The sequence below is a fragment of the Homarus americanus genome, unplaced genomic scaffold, assembly GCF_018991925.1.
Source record: "Homarus americanus isolate GMGI-L3 unplaced genomic scaffold, GMGI_Hamer_2.0 scaffold20465, whole genome shotgun sequence".
Lineage (NCBI taxonomy): Eukaryota > Metazoa > Arthropoda > Malacostraca > Decapoda > Nephropidae > Homarus > Homarus americanus.
In genome coordinates this window covers 5865218-5890886 of record NW_024756914.1, presented here as the reverse complement: position 1 = coordinate 5890886, position 25669 = coordinate 5865218, and the positions used below count along the sequence as shown (strand labels likewise).

The window sequence follows — 25669 nt, the reverse complement described above, 5'->3', positions numbered from 1 at the left end:
AAATCATTATTTTTTTCAACAATTTTAAAAACACATATCTCACAAGTTCTCATACACTTTCATTTCAATACATTGATCAACAACTTTCTCATTCTTGCAAGCCCTTTCATAGGGTCCTGAAATAAAGAGCATTACAATTGCACCCTCTTAAGCTGCAATTCATTCTAGCTTACCTGTCAGTTCTGGCATGGTGCTCCTCTTCTACAACAAGGCCTCAGGATATCTATCTGATTTATCCCCTGAGCCTCATCTATACCTCATCACCACTCAAAGTCATGATTTCTGTCTCCCTCCCTACTAATAGCTCCCACACCCTATCCTCAGTCTCATTTCACTTCTTAGTAATCTCTCACTTCCCATTCCCTCATTATGTTCAATACCATCTTAGCAATCACTGGTCAGCTTTCTGTTCAACTATCCTTTCACATTAACAAAACTTTTATTTGTGCTTTGTAAATAAATTATTAATCTTCACTATCATCGCTACCATCTCCAAAATCATCAACTTGCTCATCATCTGATTCAAAGTCTGACAGTTTCATCTCTTTCACCACATCATCTTCTTCATGAGCAATGTCCATGTTATCCATTTCTTCACCAATGTCTCCTATTGCAGTCTTCTTTTTCTTTCTTGGTGGTTTACCTGTGTCTTCGTCTTCATCATCATCATCTTCATCCTCCTCTTCCTTGACATCATCTTCTTCATCTGGACTCTCATCATGTCCATCTTCCAATTCTGGATTGTCTTTACCTTTCTTATTTTTCAGCTTGGTACGTTCACTCTTTGACAGGAACCTGAAGAATAAAAACTTGGGAGTTAAAAAGTATATAACTTCATTAAGGTAAAATTTAATAAAGCCCTTCAATCTTTGCAGTCAAAATAACTGTGACTGGGAAATAGTAATGATGGAAATAAAGGAATTGATCCTGAAATCCTATGTTATGGTCATAGGTAAACCAAAGACTCATGATACAATGGTTCCTTGACAAAACCATCTGTTATTATGTGCTCTGAGTACTGTGGTGGACACTACATAATGGTTGTCCCCCATGTTTGATGCTGACTGGGTCTAGACCACTTAAGTGCGAATTTCGTTAAGGTGTATAAACTATTTGCTGATGCCAACACAACAACAACATCCTGAGTTAACAAGCTGTATAACCCAGTGTCAAGGAATAATCCAAGAAGACTCTACAATTCACCAACTGCACTGGCTAACCATTACCCCGGAACACGATCCATTGATAGATTAACATCCAGGTTCCCAATTACTGCTGGGTAAACAGAAGCAATTGGAGCAAAGAAAAACTTGTCCATAATTTCACTCTGTCTGGGGATCTAATCCAGGTCCACTAACTCGCAAGGCAAGCATTGTATACAAGTTACCCGATTACTACTTACTGTACAGTTTGCAATAAACACTCAGAATTGAGAACACACAATTGACATAACATAAGGTTCTTCTGTAATGTTTACACAACTCAATGTAACATCCCTTTTTCTTAATATCATATACTATTCCTTTTACTTTACATAAACATAACTCTCATATGTGGTTCTTTTAAGTGTGTGTGTACTGTATATATATATCTATCTATCTCTCTCTCTCTCTACACACACACATATATATATATATATTGGAGTGTGTATGTTCAGACCTGTATTTAATATTTATGTACAATTAAGTGTAAGAGTAGGGTCTGGGAAAAGGGGGGGTTGGAGTGCACCCAGTGCAAATCACCCAGGCCTGTATTTTCCACACATACAAAATTGAAAGGTCCTCCATCTCTCTCTCTCAAAAGAAGCATCATTTCTTGCCATGTTCACTGAACCAAACTATAGCATTTTGAAATACATGGAGGTTATAATAGAGCTGGCGAGCTTAAAAGAAAGTCTTAAAAGTGAAAAAAATACTTCACACAATTGGGAGGATGAGGGGCCCAGGGGAACTAGGGCCCAGGATCTCTCTCCCAAGCCCTGTGTAAGTGTAAATGTATACACTTACATCAGAGGCAATTTTTTCTTTATATGTTCAGTTCAATAAAATACAATTTTAGTTTACAACTCTTAAGAATGTAAGGAACTTGGTTGTTAATGCCAACTATATTTTTCAGTTATTGAAGCTTGTAAAAAGTTAAACCCTAAAGTGTATGTGAGTGTATCCAGACACTTGTATTACTGCACCAATATGTCTGTTATACTATGACACCTTATAAATATATAAAGTACAGTACAGTAATTAGAATAGCTGAAGAATTTTTAATTTGCACCACAGGGTAAATTAATAGTGTGTTAAATCACTAAAGTGGTGACCACACATTCAGCCTTGGGGGAGTTGTGTCAGACATGATCAAGGTGACAACTACTGGTAGATGGTCACCATTTGGGGGTAGACTTACTGAACAAGTGTTGGCTCAAAACATGAATTTTGGGCTGAAAAATCAATGATTGACTAATTCACCATCTACACACTTCACTCGAATTACGACACCCCCTGAGTCTGATGAAACGCAGTCCAGGAAGTTGTTCAGACTCAAAGTAATTTATATTTTGTCAAAAAGTGTTTTGAAATTGTTAAGTTTGTGTTGAAGTGAGGTGCACGGAGTCTGGTCAATACCAGACAATGTTCCCAATATCCAGATAATAAGATGTCCATTATTGGGAATATCCAGTGCAAACAGGGTAATGAAAATCCCATTACTGAGAGTTTACTGTACTGTATATATGTGGCAAAAAACTATAAATAAAATAAAAATTACCTTGTTTCATCATCAGTATCCTCATCATCATCTTCATCGGATGCAAAGAGTTCTTTCAACTCATCCTTATCCTTAGCTTTTTGTTTCTCAATTAGTTCACGTTTTCTTACTACAGGCAGGTTGTAGTCATCCATCTCTACCCGGTTGGAAATACGTCTTAGATGTTCCTTTTCACGTACTTTTAGCCAACTGACGTGATAGGTTGAGAGAGGGGTACCTGCCTGCTTCACTGCAATCTGTAGGTATTATAAAAAAAATAGTAGATAAAAAGCAATACAAATTCTAAGAAGAAAATTATATTACACATCACTTGTAAGTAAGATAAAGATATAAATCAAAATGGCATCCAAATTATTATGAGAAATCAAACAAAAGCATTTCTCCAAGGTAAATATTGTAATTTTGTTTCATACTGTATGTTTTATCTGGTACTGTATATATGGTTACCTATACTGTACTTCAAAACTTGACTTCACTGCTATTGTACAGTAATAGTGGTGACACTTACCTCCCAATCTTTTACAGACTTTTTGTCAGCAATGCCAAAAGTAGCATCTTTTCTCTTTGACTCAATAAAATTCTGGTTTTCTTTTATTTTCTCTAACAACTGCTTTATCTTCTTGGTGTAGTTTGGTACTTTACACATCTTTAAAAATGACTTGAGCTGAAAATTTTAAAACATAAAGTAAATTATAAAATCTATGCAAGTAACTGTTTTACAGGGTAAACATTTTATGGCAGAGGGAAGATGAGGGTGTAACACATGAGTCATCAACCAAGATAAAGACTTAAATAGAAATAGCACACAACATCTGAGTGTTAGATGATGTGTGGAGGTGAATCTAGCAGCCTGTATATGGATCATTCACTTCACAGTCAACATTTATAGTTAATTTGTCATAAGTTAATCTCTAATCTCAATCCTCACCAATTTTTGGACACAAGAGGACCGGTATTTTGAAGCCCTTAACTGACTTGGGTATGAAGCTGTTTGCACCATAGACATTGTTTGCATGGCTGTTTATCCTGCCACTAATACATCAAAGCCCTCTGGCAAAGTCAGTCTCTGTTCAGGAGTTCAGTAGTGTTAGATCTCAAAGCTCACTCACTTCCATCCCTTCAGCAATTTAAAAAGAGTTTCACACTTAAAATTTTCACTTTAACTCCTTCTAGTCCTATGATCCATGATTCACAATGCAGTTAGGTCAAACTTTCAGATTTGAGTCAAACCATGTTGGAAGGTTCGAGTCATCCTCAATGAATATCACCACAATCATATGTCAGCTTCTTTAATTTCTGTTAGGTACAGTCACCCACAAAAGTCCTGCCGTCTCTCCAGTTGCTCCATAAACCTCGAGATTCAGACTTGTGAATCCAAAGCAATAGATGCTCATGCATCATTCTATCCATAAAGCTTCAGATTCAAGAGTCTGAATCTTGGGGTTTGTGGTTCAGGAGCAGAGGTGACAGGAGTTTTGTTGGTGACTGTACCATCTAAACATCTAGCATAGCTTTCAGATAGTGTCTCTCTGGAATAGGTCCAAAATACCCTTACTGTCATACACCATGCACACTACTGTATATAATTTTTGTTTTGTTTTATATACTGTATATACTAATGTAAACTAGAAGAAGGTTATACAACTAACCTGTAGAGTTGCAGGAACAACCAGCTCTGGGAAGCCAATAGAGGAACTTTCTACGCTCAAGTAATTAATAATGCCGTCATACACCTGGTCCACAACACCGTCTTTGAAGGCTGATTCTGCCATCTCGGCCCGTGAGAGCCTCAGCATACATAGCCAATCAAATGGTTTAATGGAAGCTTTTTTGTGTTTCTTCTCCAGATGGGCTTTGTTCAGGATCTGAATTAAAGAAAAGAAAATATATGCACTACTGTATTTCAATAATAATAATAATGATGATAATAATATCTCTGTCAGCTGGAATCCCTCTTAACCGGAACTGAAATTTTCTCAGAAAATTCCGGCTTTGGGAATGATTTTCCGAGGATCACATTTTCTGGAAAATTCCAAGAAAATTTTCCCAGTAGCCGGAAAATTCTGGGGATGGGGGAGTTTTTTTCCGGTTTTGAAAGAATCATCTCGTTACCTGGAAATCTCTCATTCCCAGAAGTGCTCTACACCAATTGTTCCGTCTAACGGAGATATTGCTGTAATAATAGTAATACAGGTAATAATAATAATAATAATAATAACAAATGATAATAATAATTCATAATAATAATAATAATAATTTGATACAGTAATAACAATGCTATTATTATTATTAATAGTAGTCATAATAGAGGGTGTGGATCCTTTACCCATAATTCCAAAAAGATCCCAAATCCTGAAGCTTTATTAAAGACCCAACTTATCCACAAGGCCACAGCAGAAACAGAATGTGTGTGTTCTGCAGAGGGTGACTGAGACCTAGGGTGAATCATCAGGTGTAAACAGTAGGTAAACGAGGTTAAAATATTCACTAACAGGAACATCTCACTTCATACTCACAACAAAGCTCTTCCCAGTGAGCTTTTCTGTTTTAAGGGGACTTTCTTACAGGGGCAGATCCAGGGGGTTCCTGGGCACCCGGAACCCCTCTTTTCATCAGAAAATTCCAATACTATTTCTTTAATGCAGTATTGTACTCAGGCAATTTGATATAGTAAAAACTAATTACTATTGACCTCTGAATATCTCCTAATATCAAGTGCACATTGCTTTAAAATTACCTTAAAATGCTCATGATATTGATCAGATTAAAAAAAATAAATAAATCGGGGACAGAGTGCTCACCATGTTCCCCCACCTACAACTTCTTAGACCTTACCCCCCATTTTGATATTCCTGGATCACATGGGATATTCTTTGGGACCTTATTATTAAAAGTTGGGGATAATGTGATTCCAGGATTAAACTTATTTGGTTTGTAGACTGCAGTCACAAATTGTGGACCGGGAGCCCGAGGTAATGAATGACCTGTAGACTGGCTGGGTATACAGAGTTGCTCGATCCAAACAGTGGTTATAAAAGGGGATTCTTGGACCAATGCTTCATTTTGTCCAAGGTATTTTCACCACTGGAAACAATAAAACTAACATTTGCTCTTATTTTTCCTCTTTTCTTCTGTGAACTTTGGATGGAATAATATGCCTGCAGGAACATTGACTGAGCAATGATGTTTAGAGACAATGGAGGATTTAAAAGAGGTTTGGCTAACAAGAAGCTGGAGATGATAGAGGTAGAGTGAGAATAGGTAAGAAAGAGACAAAGATAACATGCTAAAACAATCTTCTGTAATTTTACTTATTTTCTCCTTGACTTGGACTTCTCTGTTACTCATGCTGTATGCAAATTTGACCCAAACACTCAAATTAACTTAACAAGATGATAACTAAAATGTGAAAATAGGTATTAAGTAGTGGTGAGAGAGAGATGCTTTTAACCGTCAAGTAAATGTATTATGCATGAGTGAGAAACGATACCAAGGTGAATTTGTTAACGTTTACTCAATTCAAAGTAACACAGTGAACCAAAATTATATTGAAACACTTTAAATAGCTGTATTTTGTAGACAGCATAACCAATTTGAATTATATATTTTTTTAAATTTTACAGCTAAAACATACACTTAGCTTTTCAATATGTTGCAGATTAACTGGTAACCTTAATATATATACTCAGTAAAATATCTAAGATACAGCACTTTAAAGTATTTATATGTAATTCTGACTCATCCTGGACACTACATACCTCCAGTAAGAAAGGAAGGACTGGTATGAATGTTCCAGTATGTCGTGAGAGGTCTGTTAAGATCCCACACACATGGAACACCAGTGGGTAAAAGGCAGGTGAAGGCTGGAGTTTCATTGTTCCCATAGCAATCTGCAGAGAAAAATTAAAAATAAATTTTCAACATAACAACGATACATCAATGTCATGGCTAAGGTAATAGTCATTGTACTGTACATGGGACTCCTGAGTTATAACTGGGGTTTGTTTTTTAAAAAACGATCATTAGTCAAATGAGAGTAACTCAAAAACATTTTAACATAGGTTCAATGGAGTTATGTTTTTTGGAGACCAGAAAAGTCTTCTTTTTTTGTCTACAGTTCATAGCCACAATGGAATATATAAGCTGATAACCATTACAAGGTAATACAATTATCCTGCACTACTAGAAACATAAATAAAAAGAAAATACACAGGAAAAACAAATAAAGAAAAATATTGTGTGTAAAACTTGCCAATCCACTCCCTACCAGGATCCAGGTGTCCTAAACAACACCACAAAGACCATTACTGACTGGTAAACACTGGGCATTCACAGCCAGTCTCACAATTATTGTTCCTAAAACAGTTGCTTGTATGTGCGACTGTGAACACCGACCACTCAATGAATATTTTATGACATTTCACATTCTCAAACTGTCATAAAATAGAGTGACTTGAATGTGGACAAGCAATACAATAATAATGATTGGGCCCAGAGTTGGCACATTGATCACTCCGGGACAAGTGACAAAAGAGTTGCATCTCCAAAGATGACCATCAGGTTTGGTGGCGGAGAGTGTTGATCGCAGGGGCAATCTTTAAACTGGGAGTGACTGGTTATAACTCGGGGATGGGGTATAATTATGATTACGGTGTTGAAGTGAATGATCGAAGCACAAGACATCGTAACTTGGGGGTAACCTGTAAGTTTCCTTGACTGCATCAGAGAAAAGTATCTATGGTTCAATCCTCACTGCACAATAATTATCTATATTATCTGACCTCAATAGGGCTGGCTCCTGCCAGAATTATCACAAAAACCTCGGGGTTTAAAAGTTATCATACCAAGGTAATTTATTTCTACAACTTTACACAAGATTTATACAAGTAGCAATAATTCACTTTCACATACTCATTCCCAATCATGCTATAAGCCCAGTATAACAAAAGTGAAACAGTGTATCGACTGGGGACCTTACCAGATAAGTCACTACAATCCCTGTAAATTTAAAAGCACAATAACTTTCAATATTCGGTTACTGTCCCTGTGATTATCAAAGCTTATGGCTGGCCCTCAATATAGAAGTGAGGTGAAAATATAAATCGGACCACCTCAATGTGCACTAGTCACTGTACATTGAGCAATTACTTCCACACCATGGCAACATGCGTACGTATTGTCAGACAGTCTTGGGTAGGGACTTAAAAACATGTGCTGTACTAACCTCTAATCAGGCAACAAAGAGGATTTCCTATACAGAATATTAATTCATTTTCTACTTTATAATTACAGTACTTTCCTATTGAAGGATTCTATTATATAAACAGATGTTTTATTAGACCTAGTATAAACTCATATGCAGTACAGTACATGTTAAAATAATAAACAACTCCTGATTTATGTACTGCACAGCCCTGTAAATGTATTCAATGCATATTATATCATTATGTCTAAATTAAATGTAAGTCTGTATATTTTCAGCCACCGGCTGCAACTCTAATAATAAACCGTTTATTATTATTATTATTATTATTTATGATCCACCTGCAGTCAGCAACTAGGTTCCCTCCTTATACACTAACATTCGCACACTTGGTGTACCTTGTTATACAATACAGTACAGCACCAGCTTCCAGTCAAGTGGGAGGGTAATTCACTTATTGCTGTACAGTACAGTATACAGGGGTACTAAGAATCAGGGGGTGAATACTATATTATAGCATGGTAAACAGTATGAACAGATGGTGTTCTGTGTTTCTATAAATGGTTCAGTCATTTTAATGCAGTTGTCTGGAAAGTTACTTCATCTACCCAATCATTAGCAAAATCAGGAGCAAACCTGTATTATGTCAAAAAGTGAGTGTATCCACAGGATAAGCTGTAAAGGTGTCTGTTACTTACCTGTGTAAGGGGGTAGATGATAGGCTCAAGGGCAGGACTAGGGTGAGTCTTGGCCAGAAGATCAGCCCATAGATGCAGACAATGGATGTACTGCCAGTTGTATACCAGTTGCACTCGTTCCTGATGAACAACATGCATTGTAATCCTTATTACATATAACAAAAAGGTATATAAAGTGTACAGTATAATACTTTCCATGTATTAGTTCTAGCTAACAGTAATTACTTAAAAGTTTATTGTCTTTATACATCATAGATTACTTAGTGTTTTAGTGCTATACTGTAGGCTACTCAAAATATAAAATATTTTCCATGTACTGTAAAGTACACTAACCCACAAAAGTGCTGTTGCATCTCCTCCTGAACCATGATCCCTTAGATACTGACTCATGAATCCGAAGCATTTAAGGACAGGATAATGCATGTGTCTACTGCTTCAGGTTCACAAGACTGAATCTCAGGTTTGTTGAACAGCATGAGAGGCAACAGGACTTTTGTGGGTGACTGGACATAAGAATAAATTTCACAATGACAAAATTTTGCTTCATAAACTGGAATCTGTTCTATAAATTTTGCAACCTGTAATTGTCTGTAAGTTGATCTTTCAAAAAGCAAGAGTTGCCTGTCTTCATGGGTCACCCTGAACTGACACCAAGTTAGGAAAAGTCTTTTGTTTTAGAGCTGTCCTTTACATTATTAATTTGATTAATTTCAACAACATACATGCTACCATTAAGCCGAGTCATAAATCAGTCAGTGGGGATCAGAAGGACAAATCAACCAAAATTCAAGTTTCACGATACAGCACGAGCGGTTTTGTTTCATGCACATTAGATTGTATGTATCTCTGTAACATACCAAATGAAATGAATGGAACTGGTCTCAAATAATAGATAATTTGGCACACTTTCATAATACAGTGGTCCCTCGGTTAACGAGCACAATCCGTTCTAGAAGGTTGCTCGTTAACCGAAAAACTCGTTAACCGAAACCATTGTTTCAATGGGTTTTTGGGTAATTGGTTCCAGCTCACCAAAAATTGCCTAAATTCAACAAAAAAGGTAGAAAAGTACACTTACTTTGAGGTGTGTATGTAGAAGGCTCCTGGATGATGATGATGATGATGGGAATTAGAATGGGGGTGGAGGAAAAGGGAGAAGAGAAGGCCTTGGGGTGGAAGAGAAGTCACCCCATGGCGCCATTTCACCCATAAAATTTTAGTTCTCTTGGTGTAATTCAAGATTATTTTCTTTAAATCAACACTGCACTGCATTATATATTGTCAATATGTAAAATAAATTTCAAAATGACCAATAATTTGCTTGCAAACACAGATAAAAGCATTTAGTTGAAGAGAGTCTCAAGCAAGACGTTACCTCCACTGAAAAGACACAAAGACTGACGCCTGTATGGTGTGTTGAGAGGCTGGATGGCGCGCATAAAACTAGTTTCATTACCTTCAATTATGTTCAATAATTGTTAAAATGACTACAAAATTTAATATTAAACTTTTAAAATTATTGAATAGTATAAACTTCTTGATATTTGCTAAAATGGTAAGGAATTTAAGCCCTAGAACCGATTACTGTATTGGCGGACTAATACTACAGCTGGTGGACCGCCAAATGCAAGCAAAAACATGTTCAGGTCGGCTCGTAAGAAACTCGTTAATCAAGGAATTGCTCGTTAACCGAAGTTAAGAATCTTACGGCAGGTAACTCGTTAACCGAAATCTCGTTAACCGAGGCGCTCGTTAACCGAGGGACCACTGTACTGTATGTTACCTTTTTTGGCAGTCGTTACATCCAAGTCAAAGTTGTTTAATATACCCCCATACTTGCCCCTACTTGCCCCGAACACCTCAATTCTTATGATGCCAAATGCAATAATACAGTTCATGGGGTTCTTAATTTACGGTCATTTTATTATCCCCAGAACACAATGTAGAGTACAGACCACCTATCACAAACTAAGATCTGAGATAGGGGGCGATTCTTTTTATTATTATTATTTCTTGTTTCATTGACAAAGGTCACCCTAGACTTATAAAAACTGGCTGAAAAGGAAAATTTAAACAAATATAGCCCAAAAAAAAAATAAAAAATCTGCCTTAATACAGCATAAAATTAGGTTCTAAGAAGTGAACATAATCACTGTAGAGCCAATATACTTTACGCCAGAAAAATTATGTAAAATAAATAAGTCTACAAGTACTGAACAATTAATTCACATTAGTAATAGGTCTTATCATATGGAAACAGTGCTATTTCAAGGCCACAGGTTTTGCTACATAGAAGCAGGAACACAAATTAAAGATCAGAGAAAAGGACAGACACACATATTGTAATGAGCAGTGTGAAGTGACTGCATCAAATGTTCCTGCACGTAGATAAAAGTGCACCTAACTGGCAGTACTGCAGAAGAGCCTGTGACAGGTTAATATTCAACATACCTTCTTTTTAAGTGTGATGGCGTTTCGAAGATGGAATGCCATCTGACGAATGTAAACAAAAGCATGCTTGTATGCACGAACTTGGTCCAAAGAATATAACTCTACCAAAGATATACGCATGAAGTCTATCAAGCCCCAAGTGGAGGGTGATGTGAACCTTGAGTTTTGTACATACGAAAGGTAGAGTCTCTGAAAAAGAAAACAAAGTATTTTAATACTTTTATTGTTTATTTCTATTAAACCTCAAATGATTTAAAAACACTCTCAGTAAGGAGAATTTTATACAGTATCTCAAGTTTTCAATTATATTCACCACTATCATTTTCCCACCTTTGTTAACATTTCTATACAACCATATTAAGGTGGGAAAATAAAGATAAATTTATAAATAGACATATGTCCAACTTTAGATTCAGAAATATGAAGATGCAGTACAAATAAATAAATAAAGCATTTCTAAAAACTCTTATTTTATCTCACCTTTAATGCCCACTCCAAGAATTGAGGAGGAAGAATCTGTGTGAGTCTAAAGATGCCAATGAAGGCAAGAACTCGAACCCTTTTCTCACTGGTGGCCCATAAAGTGATAAGTCTACGAAGCAGAAGTCTGCAAGTGCTCGGGTGGCCAGCATAGTAGCTGATGAGAGGCAAAACTCCACGACTTATGATAACTTCAGCTATACTTGGTTCAGCAACACACTCAGTCAACTGCAAATAAAAATAAAAAGATTGTACTGTACAAGTATTCATGTATGTAAAGATTTGCTAATAAATTGTGAACATCTGATAGTATGTTGTTGAGTGTGTGAAGGGAGACTATTTCTGCCAAATACATGCTGTTAACTATATGCTTCCAAATCCTCAGACAACCTCTTTCATGTGAGATAGAGCAGATCTGTTAAGCCATTTTAGGCAAATCCATTACCCTTCCCTCCATATCACACCCAACAGGTCTCAAATGGGGTAAATCAGGCACAACAGTTATACTCTGGATACAGGAGACCCATCAGAGTCTGTTTATCCTGCATCAAAACTATGTTCTCGTATCCTTAATCTAGATTAATTTGCGACTCTCAAGTTCAGTGAAAAGTAGAAGTGGCTTCCTTAAGCCTGTACTATAAGAGGATTGGACTGGGGAATTCTCTGATGATTACAGTATATTTCTGTAAAATTACCACCAAACATAATATATGGTAGGTTCAGTGGTGAGGCTATTATCCCAGTGAGGAGTGACAAGTAAAAGAGCTGTGTTTAAGGATTCAGAGATGTTCAGTTTAGTGGTGTATACCGTAATACCGGTAGTACAGTATACGGATAAGACAAAATAATCTTAAAAATTCTAACACAATACAAGTACTGTAATAATACTTCGAAAAAATCATCACCTTGATAAAAAAAAAAAGGGTGAAAATACACAAAATAATTCTATATGACTACTACCACTTATTTTGGGTAAGTCTATGGTCTTCTTTTATTATCAATATGGCAAGGGATGTTAATTGTAATGACAGACATTACAGTATATGTGAATCATGTAGGGAAGTTTTGCATATTGTTACAACCGTGAACCACTGAACCAAGCATCTACAAGCCTAAAAGAATGACACATTGACATGTATGAAAAAATGTCTGCCACGTCTAGGAGGAGTCACAGCAACTGGCAGTTTGATGAGGTGGTCTACTTTTCATTGTACCTTTGATCTTTTATCCCTTATTCAAATTTACAGTAAATAACATAAAGGCTTCTAAGTCTTCTTATAATTTGTTTTACTGCAGGTGATGTCTAACAAAAAGTAATGTAATAACAATAATGAAAATGTCATGGTGGACCTAGAGGATGGCATACAGCTATTGAACAACAATCACTGTAGACCAGCAGTTCCCAAACACAGGATCGCAGAGAGGTCACGGGGTCGAGGGGATCACCTGTGATTTTTTATTTATTTTTAATCAAGGTGTCAAGGATTGAAGGACAAGGCCGACAGGTCCTGTTTCATTTAGTCGGGACCATAAATTATGGTCAAGGGATTAATGCAGTTACTCTCCTTGCCCTGTGACACGTTCCACAACTTTATACTGTATACCTTTTAACAGTTCTTAGCTCAGTTCACTCTCCTTCCTATGGATGTGCACAGAAAGTGGCAGCAAATTTCAATAAGTTGCTTACTGAGCCTTTTAAACATGAAATGCCAGAATTATAGGCTAAAAACGAGGCAACGGCAAGAGTAAATTTTGGCGTTTATGATGACGTAGCAAAGTTTGGGATTACTTTATCAGACATTAAGCTGTTAAAAATCGAGCTTTCAACATTCTACTTAGAAAATTGTGGACTATGTTGCTTAACCTCATATACCCTCAGGTATAGAAAATTAATCAAATGATGACATACACAAGTCACTTGAAATATGACGCAGTTGTAGTGTATGTTGTTTAACCATATAATTATACCCCCAGTTAACAGAAAATTTATTAAATGATAATGCACACATGTTACATATGAAATATGACAGTTGTAATTTACAAAACTGTATTTTGTTGCTTAACCACATAATTATACCCCCAGGTATAAAACACTTAATGATGATATAATCATGACAGAGTTATAACCTGTTTCTGCCAGTGTTTAATTTTACACTTCTCAATTATGTAATATATTTTGTTTATTTGTTTTTACAGTTAAATACGTGCAAAAATATGTCCGTATTATTTTACGAATCTTCATATTTAATGTAATGACTCGGGGTCACATTGTATAGGTGACAGCACTAAATGCTGTAGACCTTTGTAAGTAACCCAAATAAAAATAATAACAATATACATTACAGTAAGACAGACCCTGTTTAATATATATTCACAATTCTTAATGAGAGAAGTTACACTTGATAATGAAGAACTAAAAGTTAATGGTAAAGTAATATCCAATAAATGCTATGCAGATGATATTGCTCTTATCACAGACAGTGAAGAGGCGTTACAACAACTCGTTAATAAATTGGTGAAAAAAGGTGAAAAATATACCTTCAAATTGAAAACAAATCCTAAAATAAAAATTATGGTTGGCAACAGGGAACTTAAAACAAGTGGAAAATTTTGTGCATTTGGGAAGTAACATTAGCTGTGATGGTAGATGTATAGAAGAAATCAAAACAAGGATAGGGCGAGTAAAAACAACATTTATTAATCTAAAAGACCTAATGAAAGGGGACATTAACTTCAATTTGAGAAAAAGACTACCGACAGGCTTTATAAGGCAAGGATTGACGTATGGGTCAGAAGCGTGGACACTTTCAGCAGACACCAGAAAGAGGTTGGAAGCCTCTGAAATGTGGTTATAAACGAATGATAAGAATAATTTACACTGACAGGAAGACAGATAAAGAAGTACTAAGCTTAGCAAAATTTTCAAGAGAAATACTGTATTTGAAATGTACAGAAAAATAAAAATAAGATATACTTTGGTCATACAATTAAGGACGTGGGGATAATAACAGAAATATGAATGGGCAAAGTTGAGGGTAGGAGGGCCAGGGGAAGGGAGAGACTGGGATGGATGAATTAAATTAAAAACTGGGTCCCCATAGAGACATAAAACCTTAGAGGATTGGTAAAAACAGCCTGAGAGCGTTTAGAGTGGAGGACTGTGGTCACCAACCCTCAGATATGTGGACGGTACTCTGATTCAAGACCCCTGTAAGTCAGACACCCCCATAATTTAGACAAGCTCTGACTCAGGGAGGTTATGTGGGTCTGCAGTTGGGAGAGGAGTCAGTTCCCACTTGTTTGTTGTTGTTGTGACCACTGCTCCTATGCACACTGTTTTTATTTATTTACTGCTTCCCTGGTGTATTATTATGGTCTCTAAAGCAAGTAAAGACAAAACAACAACATTGAGGACCATTGAGAGAAAAGGAATGATGCTTAGAACTCTATCAGTTGAAAAGAAACTGAAGGTAAAAACAGAATCAATACTGAGGTCTTCATGAACATTATCTGTGAGAAGTTTGGGCTAGATTTATGTGCATACTAGATGTAAGATTAAACTAAATATTGGTGTAACAAAATATAAAGTGTAAGTAAATAAAAGTGCTGGCCTAAATTTGCAGAAAAATATTAATAAGAATAAAATAAAGATACTATGACAAGTTTAAATAAATATCTGGGTTTTTTTATTCTTGTAGCACTTGACGGATTAAACTTTGAGCACAGGCTCTGGTTTATCAGTGCAAACACGGACTGGTCTCACCATCATTGCAGGGTGGCCAAGCATCCTGCTTATGTCCTCTTCTTGTTTACCATCATTAACCCCTTCACTACGAGGACATCACTTTTAATATTTTATTTGGCAAATGCCAGATGATTTTAATTAGCTTCATTTTTACCCTTAAATTAATGGGTTCCCAGCCTTCTTTGATGCAGAAGCAAATATATCATGTGCTAGTTGGTTAGCTTGTACAGTATATCTTTGCTGGACACAAACAGGTCTTAACTGAAATGGCATTGATATAACACTGATAGTAGGGTGTACGGCCGAGTGTTGGGTGTCGATTGTTATTATGAATGTTGTTTGATGTACTGAACAACTTTCCCTCCATTAACAAAAATTTCTTTGACTATATGTACTTTCTCATACCTTGACAAGATTACGAAGATATGCCTTAATGAAGTTTTTAATCTTCCCCCACTTTTTGCTTTTGGTTGGGTCATCCTTGGGAGACTTCAGATTAAGTATTTTTGCTAGAGCCGGGGGTACATTTTTCAAACACAGCCGTACTACTGCGTTGAAAACTGGAAAGAGAACGAAATCACTTAATAATGTGAATAACATACACAGTACATATCATACAAAAGAGCAAAATGCCATTCTTAGGATTATATGCAAATGAAAGGAGGTCTCAATTTCATTATACTGTACCTGTACTGTATAATCATGAAAACCAAGTGCACTTTAGACTGTTCATCCTGGTGGTGTATTTCACCTTATTACATCTTATCTGCATGACAATACAGATTCCAAGCCATCCTATCACAACATTATGATTGGTTAGTTAGGTTGGTTAGTTAGGTTAGGGCCTAATTTAACCCAAATGAAATATTCATTTTGCTATTTGACAAAAAAATTCTGTAATTTTGTGAAATGCCTGATTACACGGTTTGGCTGTAACATATATATGATACACATTTATTTAAATACAGTACTTTATTATGCATTCATGCATATATTCATTTATATAAAAGGTTTCCATATGAATTTGTAGCTCAGAACTATATTTGACGAACAATGAATAAATCAGGAACATCCACAATTATCAAAACATTCATCCAAACTCTTTCCACCATGGATATCCAAGACACACATACACTAAGCATAAAAATATTTAAGTACCTGTATCTACTTCACCTAATAGTCACTACTGTATATTCAAATTGACCTTAAAAAAGTCATAATGTACTGTTAATTTTGTGGAACAGTATTAATGCCTTCACTTAGGTTATGCCATTTTTAATATTTTATTTGACTAATTCCAAACACTTCTATTCAGCACAGAGGCAAGTCCACACACGATGGGTTAAGTCCACACACGATGGGTTAAATCACTGTAAGATGAGCTTCAGTAAACAACAACAACTTACTTTGTGGTCCCTCAACTTTGTACTTGCTGGTAATCTCTGTTTCTTCTTTTCCTCTGGTGCCAAGGCTCTCGATGGCTGCCAGGAAGGCTTGTTCCACTTCCACAAAGGCATTCAAAGGGCTGTTAAAAAAAAGTGTTGATCAGTAAGTAGCAGGAGAGAAAGTTAACAGTATGTGAACAAAAGTGAAGTGACAAAAATAAGGAGAAATAGAGGACTGAAACTTGTAGTTCCAATTTATAGCAGACAACTGAGATGAGTGATCGGGTGAGGTTTATTAGTACTGTACTGCATACTGATTTTGCGTTTGTCGATTAAAAAAAAAAAAGTATCACCCACTTACATGATGCTTTTCATATAGTACAGTACACCCGAATAATTCACAGAATTTTATTTCGCGGTCCTCTATTATTCACGGATGACACCCTGGATGTACCCAATAATGTCTGTGGGTAGTTTTAAAGTTGCTGGCATTTTCGGTGCTGGGACAGGAAGCCATTCGTTCTAGACAGTAATTTCCTTTACCGGAATTGTAAATATGTGCGTGTGTGTGTGTGTGTGTAGACACACACACACACAAAACACATACAAATAGTTAATACGTAATGGGAAAATACTCTCACAAATAATCAAACAAATTTATAAAAAATGTGAGAGTCTACCCTCAAGTCCGTACTTTATTAATAGAGCACAGACTTGAGGGCCTACTGTATTTAATTCACAGTGCAGTACCCACATACTGACACTACTCAAACATCCTGCCATTATTCCTCCTTAGTGAAACAATCCAATCAAGAAACCCAAGGCAGCATTTAAATTGGGATCCAAGTTAGAAATGCTTTAAAAAATTTGAGATTAGGAAGTCAGGTGCTCCACTTAGCCAAGCATACCAACCAGAGTTTTACTTTCTACCTACACCAACAGCTCTGATGTGTTCTACTGTTATTTTGTATTCATTATTATATTCTTATGTAATACAAATTAGTTTTGCAGATGTACATGTTAAACAAGAGCGGGCAGACTGTCATGTTGGTAGTTATATACACCAAGTCCTCGCTTAACGTCGTGGTTCCATTCCTGAAAGCCGTGACGTTAACGAAATCAATTTTCCCCATAAGAAATAGATAAAATACGGGAGTTATGTTCCCCGGCCTCCCTTTGCCCCATAAAATACACTACATATACAGAAATTCAATGGAATTTTTATAGAAAATAGTACGCATACCCGGTATATTACCTGTACATCCAAAAAAATAAATAAACTAAATAATTTTCTATTGTATGGGTGGAGGTGGAGCGAGTGTATGGTGAGTAGTGGAGAGGAGGAGGGCGGGAGAGGAGGAGGGCAGGAGAGGAGGAAGGTGGCGAGTCACTGAGACCCAGAGGGTGGCTCCTCCTCCTGCTCTGACTGGGTGAGAGAGGGTGATGCGCTTTACAAAGTAGTCCGTGATGACTTTATACCGAATTGGCGGGACGTTGTCCGAATTATGGGTATCTAAATAATAACAAAACAACGTTGTCGGGGGCAACGTTGAATGAGGACTTAATGTATACAGTATAAATTATGTTATTACAGTACCTGTATATAGATTGTGTCAGAAAAACTTTAGTACAGGGATAATTGCTTTTCTATATACAGGCAGTCCCCGACTTACGACAGGGTTAGGGACCCAATTCCAGGTCGTAAGTCGAACTGGTCGTAGGTCGAAAATAATACATAGAAAATCTAAAATGGGTGTCTCTTTTTCTTCTCAGCACCCAAAAATCTCACTTTTAAGCTTTCCAGCCATTTTAAAGGAAATTACAAAAGAAAATTTTGTCAGTACACAGTGCAATCACTAACGTCAGGACTCGATAATACGTAATTTGAAAAAATTTTGGTACGACTGGGACGGTCGTATGTCCGGGTGGTCGTAAGTCGAGGAGTGGCTGTATATCATGTTAATGATTGTACAGCAATATCTCCGTTAGCCGGAATCCCTCAGACCCAGAACTCTACAATAGTCGGAATTTAAATTTTCTCAGAAAATCATTCCCAAAGCCGGAATTTTCCAGAAAATTCCATCTTTCAGAACAATTTTCCAAGGGGCACATTTTCCGGAAATTTTTTAGAAAATTTTCCCTAAGTCCAGAAAATTCCGGGGATGAGGGATTTTTTTTTCAGCTTTGAGAGATGATGTAATGGGTGATTTCTGGAACTTCAGAGAGCATTTTTCCGTTATCCCAAAAATTCTGGGGTTGAGGGATTTTTTTCGGCTTTGATAGAGTCATCTCGTTACCTGGAAATCTCTCATTCCCAGAAGTGCTCTGCACCAATTGTTCAGGCTAATGGGGATATCACTGTATTGAGTTTTTTAACTGTTAGGGTGGTGGTTTGGTGGCAGCATCACTACCGAGAACTGTAGTGGAAAGTTGGTGTGTGTGAGGCTGGCAGACAGGTGCTGTTTGGCCTGACAAAACAACTCCATGCTTGTTCTCAAACAGTTCTCTTGGTGTGATTTCTTGTTCTGCAGTTTTAAATATAATATGTATTCAAACACTTCATTTTTTTCAAACTTGTAGCATCTAATGTTGCTTAATGGTTATTGAGCATTTTACACCATCAGCCACATCACACTCCATATTTGTAAATTTGTGCACCTGTTAATAATTTGTGAGAATTTGGTCTCTGAGAAAAACTGGAGTAATTTGTCTCATTCTTTTGCGAACATTCATTGGGATCCAGCATACAGTACCTATTTTATGGTGTTGCCTCATGGTCTAGCTTTGAATTGACAGGGATTCACTGGGTGAAGAACTGTTCACAAAACCTACACTGGTCCAACTAGATGGTGTAACCTACTGTTGGAGCATGTCAAGCCCTTCGCCAGGGCAGGCAGGTTATGGAGTGTTCCACAGGAGGTATCGTATATCACTCACTAAAACAACCAAGATAACCAAACCTATATCGTTGACTCCAAAATCACATTACTGAGAAGAACATGCAATCCTATTAAAACCCATTTAAATAATTTAGTAAACATACCTGCTTCCTTTCAAGTCCTTCTCCCACTGAACAGTCATGGCAGCTGTCACAGTGTTGTCACCTCGGTGCTGGAGCCCCTCCTCCTCAGCATCAGATTCATCACTGTCAACCTGTACAAATTCATAAATTAATTGGTGACATAAAATATGCAGAGTCAACAATAATTTTTCCTATTAGGACACAGAATAATAATATCAGATAACCAAATAAGTGATATCTCACAATGTGTCTTCAGGAATCCCCCCCCCCCCAAAAAAAAAAATATATATACTGTATATTTTTTTTTCACTGACTGACTAGGCCTGTGAAGCTTCTGATGGTTAGGAAATTGTGATAAATTTTCATTGTACTGTATTATTTTATGTGCACTTTACATGGGGAGGGGGGGGGGGGAAACTATCCAATTTAGGGAATCCCCCCAATAAGGGAGAGGGCTTGCACAAATTATTCCAGCATTAGGAGGGTTTACTGTAAATAAAACACTAGGAATCAGACTCAGAAGAGAATTTAGGAGGATATATTTTAGAAGACACAATTATACATCAACTTATGGCTTAAAAAGAAGGGGCAGCTTCAACCAAATACAAGGAGACAGATGATGGTACTGTACCACAAGTATGAGAAACAACCCTAACATACCTCCAATTTTGTAGGTGGCTGAAATATTGCACCACCTCTCTCTGGGTCTTCCTCATCGCTGCTCTCTTCTTCTAAAATATTAGTTTCATCTTCTTCATCTGAACTGCGCAGGTCCATCACATCTGACGACTGCATCATCATATCATAGAAGTGTGGGTCATTCTTCTTCAGTGTCTCTAGGTAGTCTTTTCGGTTCAATTTGGTGACACTAGAGAGGTCCTCATCATCCTCAAAATCCAGATCATCATCTAAAATATCAGTAGCATTCAATAGAGATACAGTGCTGAGTAATTTTAGCACAATTAAAATCACAGTCAACAATGAAAACAACACTATCCATTATAAAAATTTAATCAACCTTCAAAAAAATTTCTCCAATAAAACAGTATCGCTCAATCCAATTAACGAATTTCCAAATTTAATAAGCATATAAGAGATACAGTACCACTGCTTCACCTACCATACTCATACACTAAGAATATGGTACAGAAATAAGATGTTCAAATTTTAAGTCTTGCATCTACCGTACAGTTTGAGTTTTTATGATAAAATCTTAATTAAAAAAGCAGATGGTCAAACATCACACACACAGTATTTTTGAAGGGTTAAAATTTGTGCATTTCCATGAGTCATTTACAGTGAACAATAGCTACCAGGGACATGCTTGTAGTAGGCTAACCTTACCTAGGTGTGAAGTGTTATGGCCAGTTTTTTTGTACTCAGTTATATGAACAAACAATCCTATATACTTATTGTGAAAAATATAAATAAATAAATAATTACAATACAGTAATGGCGAGCACATAAAGGAAAAACATATATTTGTGCTTGAGTTAGGAAGCTTAGCTGGGGCAGTGGAGTAGGAGGGGGGGGGGTGTTAAAGCACTGGCAGAGGTGGCTTCCCAGGTAGGCTAGGTTAGGAAGACGGTTATGTTAAATTCTCATTTAGCTTTTTTAATCTAGATTGTATACAAATGTTGTTAGAAGTAGCACAATTATTAAATAACATAAAAAGGTCGATGGCATGGTTTATAAATGCTGGGGAATAGGTACTAGGAGTTGAGTTTGCTTCAGCCATTTGACTTACTGTGTAAGCAGTTACATTAGGGTGCGTCCACATGAGTGTACATTTTGTACACTGTTTCAATGTGATCGTCCCTCTTAACATAGTTTATTTTGGGTTATTCAATCTTATGTAAACAACAGATGACTTGTGGTCCAGTGTAAATTTATGGTCAGCTGCACCATCTATCCTTATTAGAAATTCACTGGCTCTCATACTATGAACCAATACACAAAATACAGTTCACAGGTCTCTATATCTTCAATGATTGTCTATTAACAATCTCACTAAAGATGAAGGAGGGTTTCCAAGCCATCCACTTCCTCCTCTCACTCTTATACTGGGATTTCATACATCAACCCTTATTTATTATCTATCGGCTGTTGTGAGAAGCCTGTAAGATTATAAATCAGACACTGTAGTAACTTTATGGGTTAATACATCATGAGGTAATGTTTGCATCCCACAATTAATGGGTGTTACAACAGACTTTGGCATCTAAGCTTGTATAGGTACTAAAGTAAAACAACATCTGCAGGGATTACGTGCCTGAAAAACACCATGGAAGGTAAATCCACACAGGATAAAGCAAAGGACCTTTGGGATAATGGATTAGTTTCCCGGATGACAAGACAACTCTCTTAATTGGTCCTCTAATTTATTTTACACTAAACAAAACAAAAAAAAGTGTCATAACAGAGGGAAGGTCGTTGGCTGACAAGACTCAATATAAGGTACAGTTGAACTTCTAGAATCCATCACTATAAAGTCTAATGACATCAAAAGTACAAACACAAAATTCCTGTGTCAAGCAGACCATCAAGGGAAGGAGTTGTGGTTGTATACAGTATATTCATGAATGAAATGTGGGTCATATGGAGAAAACTGGCAGTAAGAATCAATGCTCTGAATGCCTGTGTATGCAGTTTAGGTGGTCCATGAAACATCATTAATGTCTTACCTTCAGTATTTTCTTGGACCTTTTTGACCTTGGTTTTTGTCTTCTTCAACCCTGCCTTTTTCTTCTTTGCAACATTTTTAGATTCAGTGTCCATCTGAAACAAATAGACATGAACAATATTAGTAAACAAAAGAATAGTTCCTTGCATGTGAGCACTGACGACTCACATGCATGTGGCTATTGATACATGATGCCTAGGGTAATCTTATGGGTTAGTTGGTGTCAAGATGCCCACCAGGCAGTTCCTTGCTGCTGCAACAAATGGTATTTATTGTAATTTTGAGAAAGAAACAGATCAAGATATGCCATGTATGGATAAAGAAGTTGAATTATGTGGTTCTCAACCTTTTTTGGCTGCGACCCTAAATTTCCCAACTTTACGGTGTCGTGACCCCCAGGCATATAATATATTATATAGCTTGAATGTTAAGCAAAAAATTTTTTGACTTTATGATAAGTACTATGTATTTTCAAAATTGTCTGAGGGCCCCTCGCGACCCTAATGAGGACACCCCGTGACTCTGATTTGTGTCGCGACCTGAGGTTGGGAATTGCTGCTCTAAATGAAATGTATGTTAACAACTCAGAAATGTACTGTATTCTTAATTTATTAACACTAAATATGGCACAGTTCGATTTTTGTTCATCAGTGTGAGCCACCTTATACAGAAGACTTATTAGACTAGCACCAGCCTCTACAGCTAAGCTACAGATAAAACCAAGATACTGTACTTAGCTACCGGTGACTTCGTCACCTCGCTTCAATGTCTAATTCTGCCATCTGTATTTTTATAATGTTCACTACAACTGTCCCAATAACATGGATTCTTTATTTAAGAACAATATAAGTAATTGTCTCTGTTAACTTATCTACTCCAGGCAGTATCACTGTAATAATAAATGACCTGTAAGAACAAAAGAAATACGTAATAAGAAATTTCAAAATGATTTGTACAGTACTTTAATAAACTGTACATACAAATACAGTGCTGCCCCTTACAACCATCCACTCTACTCACATACGAGTCACTAAAAAGAATGAGTAAGGTGCAAGTTTTTCTCATGACAGCGCTCGTGCCTAAAAATTGCACCATGTAAATACGCCTTTAAAAAGACAACAGGGAAGGAAGTAAGCAGAACAGAGAAGTGACAGTAAGCAGAAAATAAGTAGAGAATCTATATTGTACATGGAATGAATAATTGATATTACAGTCTATACCAGCGCTTCTCAAACTATCTGATGTGGCGGACCGGTTTTTTTTCAATGTGCCACGGAACGGCGAGCGAAGCGAGCCAATCCCGGGGCCTATAGGGCCCCCCCCCCCCCAGGAAAATCTTTTGAGATATGTCCTATTTCAGGGGCATTTTGAGACTATCTGTACTAAACATGAAGACATGATGTCTTATTCATTCTAAGGCCAATCATCATTGACGTAACAAGTCTTCCCAGTGTGCCAGGGACCAGTACCATATTTGTGCCATACAATTAATTGTTTACGATCAGAGAAAATATTATTTGAACATTCGTAGTAATATTATTTTATACAGGAAAAATATAATGAATATAAAAGTGGGTTGGGATGGGGTCCCAAATGACAAACACGCAGATACCCGTATGATGCTCTCTGTTCCACTTCTTGATGGTAACTAACCACTGACCTGTGACCTGACATCACAGACTGCTGATCCACACGTGTGGAATAGCAGGGTTGCCAGCTGTGTGACACCCTTCACGGCTGGCACGCATAGTAAAAAATCGGCCATTTCTTTTAATGGGATGCATACATTTATTTTATCCGAAATTAAATAACTACCATACTTAAAATAAAAAGATTTATGTTTTGGGTGGATATGGCGTAACTGGTGGCCGAGAAACGTGGCAATTCTGGCAACACAAGGTGATGCGCCCTATTGATATCCCCAGGTGTGGTTCCCACAGAGTCAAACGCCACATCATCATGAAGGTGTTGTTATACGTATTTCAGTTCGCTGTTTTGCTGTTCATTATATCGCATTCGTTAGTTGCATAGCAATGACTTTTAACATGAGTGAGTAAATGAAAAATATAGCCATAATAAATATAAAAACTACAATGAAAATGTAAAAAAAAAAAGACCGAGTCAGATGTCCCGGCAGTGTCACGTGGTGTGGAACGTGACTATCGTTTCTTTCTTTTCTGAAAACTCTCCGCGTACCGGCAGACGATGGCTCACGGACCGGCACCGGTCCGCGGACCACACTTTGAGTAGCACTGGTCTATACAACAGAGAAGTAACCTCTCGCCAACGCTCTACATGATATACACGTTTGACATGCCACCTCCTACCCACCGATACATAACCTATGCCGATGACATCACCTAAATCATCAGACATCCAGACAAGGCCAAACAGATGATGGCACGAAAAACAGCCCACGCGATCTAGCAAATAACCAATTATGAAAAAAAAAGGTGGAAAATTCAAACTAATACACAGAAACTAAAGTTCATTCATATTACCAAAACAAACCCAGCACCAATCACAGTCAACAACGAACATATACAATACTCCAATGAAGGCAAAATACTGGGACTAACAAAAACAACAAAAGGCATCACAACTCACAAAACTACAAGAGATTCAGCAAAATGGACACCAACATTCAACTTCACCTATTCAAAGCATTAGTCCGCCCCCATCTGGAGTACCCACCAATACCACTCAGTACGATCAACAGAACCAGTCAGCTTAAACTTCAAGCAGTACAAAATAAAGCGATCTGCAGAGTACCTTCCCCCCGTACACCACCAAAATACAAGAACTTCACAAACTATACAATATCGAACCACTGAACACATGTACACACAGCCAAGCTCAGAGAGTTCGAAGCAAACTTGAAGAGTTGGAGGACCCAACCTTCTTGCAATTAAAAGAAGAAACCACAAGCACATAGCTGGTGGCCCAAGAGATTCCATGCTAACATAGAAGAACAAGACCCACTTTATACATATATATGAACAAATAACACCACCATTTAACAAACATAAATTAACACACATTACACTAATGAATGTCTAGCTAGCCTAACATCCCCCCCAGCCTCCCTTGAGCAAGCAGGCACATGCTGTGTATGGCCACCACCCCAACCAATCACCTCAACTCAGCTAGGTGGACAGCTCACCTGCTATTACTCCCTACTACTTTACTTCCTGTTTCTATTCTTTCCTTCTATCTCTCCTCTCTCATTGTAAAATCATTTG

The 25669-nt window shown here is 37.1% G+C and overlaps 1 protein-coding gene across 1 annotated transcript in view; it reads right to left on the bottom strand.

Annotated features, from left to right (window-relative positions):
* The window catches only part of LOC121857249 (nucleolar complex protein 2 homolog), a 31204-nt gene continuing 5535 nt past the window's right edge, over positions 1 to 25669 (bottom strand). Inside the window, exons 3-15 of the mRNA XM_042353229.1 lie at positions 22429 to 22522; positions 20405 to 20652; positions 19766 to 19875; positions 16744 to 16862; positions 15743 to 15897; positions 11593 to 11820; positions 11113 to 11301; positions 8662 to 8781; positions 6519 to 6650; positions 4410 to 4625; positions 3269 to 3424; positions 2761 to 2996; positions 1 to 795 (exon numbers count right to left, since the gene is read on the bottom strand). Coding sequence (XP_042209163.1) covers positions 465 to 795; positions 2761 to 2996; positions 3269 to 3424; positions 4410 to 4625; positions 6519 to 6650; positions 8662 to 8781; positions 11113 to 11301; positions 11593 to 11820; positions 15743 to 15897; positions 16744 to 16862; positions 19766 to 19875; positions 20405 to 20652; positions 22429 to 22522 — 2334 coding nt within the window. The 3' untranslated portion in view covers positions 1 to 464. The remainder of the gene's footprint in view (positions 796 to 2760; positions 2997 to 3268; positions 3425 to 4409; positions 4626 to 6518; positions 6651 to 8661; positions 8782 to 11112; positions 11302 to 11592; positions 11821 to 15742; positions 15898 to 16743; positions 16863 to 19765; positions 19876 to 20404; positions 20653 to 22428; positions 22523 to 25669) is intronic.